This window comes from Gorilla gorilla, chromosome 8, assembly GCF_029281585.2.
Source record: "Gorilla gorilla gorilla isolate KB3781 chromosome 8, NHGRI_mGorGor1-v2.1_pri, whole genome shotgun sequence".
Lineage (NCBI taxonomy): Eukaryota > Metazoa > Chordata > Mammalia > Primates > Hominidae > Gorilla > Gorilla gorilla.
In genome coordinates, this window is record NC_073232.2 from 43,661,063 (window position 1) to 43,667,062 (window position 6,000).

Below are 6,000 nucleotides of genomic sequence, written 5' to 3' on the forward strand. Positions count from 1 at the left end.
CCTTAGTGGATGTGAGAATTTATGTTTAGTTATCTCTCTCAATTCTTCTGTTACTGCATTGCAGTCACATCCCAGCTAACTTCATGATTGCTACATTTGCTATTTCCTTAAACCTGGAGTAGGAGAATATCCCTGGCAGATTCATGCTGTCTGTAGGCCATCTGCATAAGGTGAAGTGAAGTCATGGGTTGATCACTTGCAGCTCCTCACTGTGGCCTCCCCACTACTTGAAAACATGGGCACAAAGAGAAGAAGGTAGAGAACTCACAGGCTGCCAATCCTTAAAAAGTAACTTGTTGAAAGTATTATGAGTTTCCTTTTAGTTTTCTTTTGTATTGTCTTTTATTGCCTCTTTGGTTATAGCTTTTCTGTACCTAGAAGGCTTCAGTTTGCAGAGCTATAAATCTGTCAGTCTTGGTGACGTGTCTTTCACTTCAAATTAGTGTTCAGCAAAGGGATTAGCAGATAACCATTTCAGGCTGAATTTCTTTACATAAAAGGGTGGATATGGTTTAAGCAGGCTGCCAAAGTCAGGAAGAGAAGTTAATTGTGTAAATCAATGCAGGCAGGAGCTGATCACCTTTCTGAAACACAAGACAATGCAGCACACAACCTCTAAATAGATCTTTGGGGTCAAGTTGATGTCATGTTGAAGAATCAATATTTACTGGGCTTTATAAAGTTAGCCTTTAATGAACCCTCAGGCATTTTGCGAGGCCATTAATTGCAGGAAGAGGAAAAGCAATGGTGGCCAAGGTCCATGTGTGTGGAGGTTGTATAAAAATAAGTGAAAAGACAGTCACTTGTCCATGTGCAAAGGTCCCCTCAGGCATCATTGGGGACATGTGTCACAAGCCTTTCTTGGGGCCAGGTATGGTGGCTAATGCCTATAATCTCCGTGCTTTGGGAGGCTGAGATGGGAGGATTGCCTGAGTTTAGGAGTTGAGGCCATGATTGCACTACTGCAATCCAAGGCACTCCAGCCTGGGCAACAAAGCGAGAGACCCTATCTCTAAAAAACAACCAAGGCTTTCTTGGGATTGTACTGACATTTTAAGAAAGAGCAATTCCTACATCCTAACAGAGGGAGGTATGCTCTTTACTCTTTGACGCTCCTTTTTCAGGCGCTATGGCTGCATTTTCCTGGGATGAATTCTGATGTCATTTTGGGTCCTGCCTTATAAATGTGGTAATCACAAAGTCCAGTCCCTCTTGGAGTATGTATGGTTCATCCCTCACTCTGACACACTTTTGAAAGCTTTTGTAAAGTACAGGATCATAGCAAAAAGTATTTATTTTAGGTCGCTGGCTTGAATCCAAGTCTAATAAAGGTATTTGATAAGTAATCACTTGTACTTGTTCTGTTGGCAAGTAGAAGTGTCCCTTGGGTTGTTCTGTGTGTGTGTGCATGCTCTGTGTCCCTCAGTGGTTTGTCTGAATCACTTGTGAGTCAGGAGCCTTATCTTCTATTTATTTTAGTCAGCGCTCCTAACAAATGGCGTTGATTAGATATATGTTATGTCAAATTTAACCCTGGTGCAACAAAGCCGAGATCCCTGCATGGTCAGTCACTGGAAGTCAGAAGCAGCCTGGTCAGACTCTGTGAGTCAGGGTGTGGCCATGGGGCGTTTGCTATAAGTTCTTGGTCATATCTGGTCAGTAGATGAATTTCGGATTTGACTTTTCAGAACCTCTTTCTCTGGTGCATTTGTCAGGGGAGACTTTAGAATTAATCGGAGAGAAGAGCTGGCTGTTCTTTTCTCACTCCCACCCCCATCCCTCCTCTCCTGGATCATTATTCAGAGTAAACACTGAAAAGAAAAAGCATGAGAGGTTTGCTGGGATTGTTGTGGTTTGGTGTTTTTACAAGAGAATCTGATGTTTAATATTTTCATCTATACTTTAAATATTCATTCTGGGTTTTTATTCTTCCTTTTCAGTTGTTTGAGAACTTCTACTTTGGCTCCCTAAAGCTGAACTCAATTCACATCTCTCAGAGGTTCACCGTAGACAGCTTTGGAAACTACGCTTCCTGTGGACAAATTGACTTCTCCTGAGGTGGATCTTGGAAAGCACTAGAAACTAAACATCTTCACCAGGTGCTGAAGAAAAGTGTCTTCGTTTTAATTGCCAAGCAGGGATGTGGACATTTGGATGGTGACTTTCCTGGGTGGTTCCCCATAGATTCCCCATTGCCTCTAATGGTGTCTACAGCCATCATACTACCAGCTGAGATGGTGGTGGGCATAAGGAGAATTTGTGCCTATAACCCTTAGTGTGTTCTGGTTTTTTTTCTTTTAATTTTTAAATTGTCGTAAAATACTCATAAAACATACTGTCTTCACCATTTTTAAGTGCACAGTTCAGTAATGTTAACTGTTAATACATTCATAATGCTGTGTGGCCGTCACCGCCGTCCATCTCCATAGGCTTCTCAGCTTGTAAAATGGAAACTGTACCCATTAAACAGTAATTCCCACTCCTCCCAGCCCCCGCAGCCACCATTCTGCTTTCTGTCTCTCTGGTTTTGACTATTCTCAGTATCTCATGTAAGTAGAATCATACAGTGACTTGTCTTTTTGTGACTGGCTTATTTCACTTAGCATAATGTCCTCAAGGTTCATCCATGTTGTGTCAGGTGACAGGATTTCCTTCCTGTATTATACATATAATGGAATGTTCCGTTACATGTGCGTACCACACTCTGTTCCTCCATCAGTGAACACTTGGCTTGCTTCCTCTTGACTATTGGGAGTAGTGCTAATACAGACACGGGTGTGCAAATATCTCTTTGAGACTCTGCCTTTAATTCCTTTACCACCCAGAGTTTTATCTTTAGCAAAATAACCATTAAAGTTTTTTGCCTTTTACTTTGCTTGGTCTATCATTTTCCTACCAAAGTTTGTCCTCTTAATATTTGTTGGATTCCTGTTCCTTCACCCCATCCCCACCCTCATCTTCCCATGCCCCTGATGGAGTTGCAGTGTTGCAGCCCTTTTTTGTTTACTTTTCAAGGCAGCAGCAAAAGAAACTGATGATATCAGCAGGACTGTGCAGAGTTCCCTGGAAGAATGTCAGCCACAGGAGGCCCTCACTCCTCCCTCACCACAGACCAGCAGAGGGAGGCGGGAATGCTGGGGAGCCCCTGCCTCCTCACATTCTTCCTCCCTCCGTGTCCTCTCCTTCTTCTCCTTCCTTATTCTTGCCTTGATTCTTTCTCTCTTTATATTCTTTAACTGCGCTTCTGAACTCTGTGTTAAGTTGCTACATTGTGAGGACTGTGTCTAACACTGAGATTTATTATTGGGACTGCACAAATCACTTGTGAATAAAATGTTTAACGGTGTTTCTGTTAGTATGATCACATAGTTCACATAGTTTGAATTTGACCCCTTCCTGTGTTGGGATACAATGTTGCCCTCACTTATTTACCAGCATAGCTGGATCATTCATGGAGGACTTACATATTAGTACCTGCAAGGTTGATTTTTTTTTTTTTTTTTGAGACGGAGTCTCGCTCTGTCGCCCAGGCTGGAGTGCGGTGGCACGATCTCGGCTCACTGCAAGCTCCGCCTCCCGGGTTCACACCATTCTCCTGCCTCAGCCTCCCGAGTAGCTGGGACTACAGGCGCCCGCCACTGCACCCGGCTAATTTTTTTTTTTTTTTTTGTATTTTTAGTAGAGACGGGGCTTCACCTTGTTAGTCAGGATGGTCTCAATCTCCTGACCTCGTGATCCACCCATCTCGGCCTCCCAAAGTACTGGGATTGCAGGCGTGAGCCACCGTGCCTGGCCGCAAGGTTGATTTTTTTCCCAGAAGGCCTCCTCTTTCTACGAATATTAATTTTCTATACAAACTGAGATTTTACTTCACCTCAGATTGTTGTTAGGTGGCACTTGGGAATGAGTGCTCCAGGGACAGTGCTGAATTCTGAAGCTGACTATGGAGTTAATGCCCCATCTCATCTTGATGTGCCTCTCTCTCGTTGGTTTCTTTCTGACAAGCCATTGGGCAACCTCAGCCAGGAAGTAAATGTCACTTCTTTTGAGTTTCTGAGACTTATGACTTAACGTTTGTAGGCAACTTTTTTTTCTAAGTTTTTTGTCTTTGGAAAATTTAGCTTTATATATTGAATACCAAATTCTTTTTTTTTTTTTTTTTTTTGAGACAGGGTCTCACTCTGTCACCCAGTCTGGAGTGCAGTGGTGCAATCACGGCTCACTGCAGCCTTGACCTCTTGGGCTCAAGCTATCCTCCCACCTCAGCCTACCGAGCAGCTGGGACTACAGGTGTGCACCACCATGCCTGGCTACTTTTTATAAAAAAATTTTTTGTAGAGATGGGGTCTCACTGTGTTGCCCAGGCCGATCTCGAACTCCTGGGCTCAAGACATCTTCCTGCCTTGGCCTCCCAAAGTGTTAGGATTACTGCTGTGAGCCACCACACTGGGCCCAAATACCAAATTCTAAATAGAATTGGAAATTGTGTTATTGAGGATTTAGTGATTACTCTTCCCTATGTCTTGTTAAGTAATTCTTCTCAAGTTGTTTGCCTTTTTCCCTCTCTTTCTCTCACCAGTTATACAGTGGGGTTTTCCAGAGGCTCTATGACGCGACAGCATCATCACTCTGGTGGTTAATGGAATGTGTGTTTGTGTATTTCTGTGTTCTCTAGAGTTTTGTAAGTTGGTAGGTATTGGTAGAATTGGAAAATTTTTAAAATTTAAATTTTAAAAAATTCCTTTTTTTTCACATGCTGTGGTAGGCAGAGATAAAATACTCTCTCATGAAGTCTGTATTCCAATTTTGGGGACAGTGTAGCTCTAAAGAAATACAGTTTTCAGTGCTGTTGTGGAAGAAGGAGTAACAGTTTTGATGTAGAACTTTTATGAAAAAGCAAAATGGTAGAGAGCAACAACAGTAAAAGGGTTAGAGTTAAGGTTCCCCTCTCACCAAATGATAATGGGGTAAATGTTGGAGAATTTGCTGCTGCTGTGCTTACAATCAAACCTTCCTTCATATTATCGTTTTGTAATTCATTCTACACTGAAATAGTTCATTGTACCTAACACTGCTCCAGCCAGCTTTTGAGGCACTGACTTCACCCTCAATTTCTCTAAGAGGAAGAGGGAAAAAAATCTCTCACTTGCTACTTCACAGAATCTGTGTTGTTATACATGGAACTTTGTTATGGAGAGTAATTTTTATTTTAGACACATTGTGAATGTTTCTTACGATGATTATTTTTAAAGCAAGCTCTAGAGTTTCCAAAACTGGGCATTGAGTAGAATCCAGCATCATAATAATTCAGATTTGGTTCCTGTTTGCCCTTGTACTGTGCTGGAGCTCACTGTCCTGGAGCTCAAGGGAACCCAGTGGCACTAGAGGTGTATTGAGTTGAGTCAATGGAACACCTGTCAGCTTCCATCTTGATACCATAGGGAGCATGAATGTTCAAGCTCTTGCTGCTAGAAGTGAGGAAAGTGGCTGCCGTTATGGTTTTTATTAATAGCTTTTTTATTTTGTAAAATGTCCTTTTAAATGAAGACAAGTTTACTTTATGAAAAATAATCAAGTTTATGCTTTGTGCTTTTGTCACTGTGTGTTATACTTCAATTTAAATCGGAGGCTGAAACCAGAGGTTCGCTTGAGGCCAGGAGTCCAAGACCAGCATCGGCAAACTAGCAAGACCCCATCTCTACAAAAAAAAAATAAATGAATAAATAAATAATAAATGAAAATAAATTTTAGCTTCCAGAGGTAACTACTCCCTATACATTTAGACATATATAAAATATGAGAAGTTAAGAAATATTTCACAAATAATAGCTAATGTTAGTGGAGTGTTCACATTTGTTATTTTTTTGTACATTAATTCAATCTTTACAATAGCCCACTTAAGTAGGTAATATTGTCCCCATTTTACAAACTGAGGCTTAACAAGGTTAAGAAGTTTTCCTTAAAGTTGGGGGCAGTGGCTCACACCTGTAATCCTAGCAC

At 41.5% G+C, this 6,000-nt stretch overlaps 1 protein-coding gene across 7 annotated transcripts in view; it reads left to right on the forward strand.

Moving 5' to 3' along the window:
- Nucleotides 1-2,870, forward strand: part of ASCC1 (activating signal cointegrator 1 complex subunit 1) — a 121,069-nt gene extending 118,199 nt beyond the window's left edge. For all 7 annotated transcript variants that reach the window (XM_055353511.2, XM_055353509.2, XM_055353510.2 and 4 more), the window contains one exon: nucleotides 1,941-2,870. In XM_055353511.2, coding sequence (XP_055209486.1) covers nucleotides 1,941-1,948 — 8 coding nt within the window. In that variant the 3' untranslated portion in view covers nucleotides 1,949-2,870. The remainder of the gene's footprint in view (nucleotides 1-1,940) is intronic.
- Nucleotides 2,871-6,000: the final 3,130 nt, after the last annotated feature.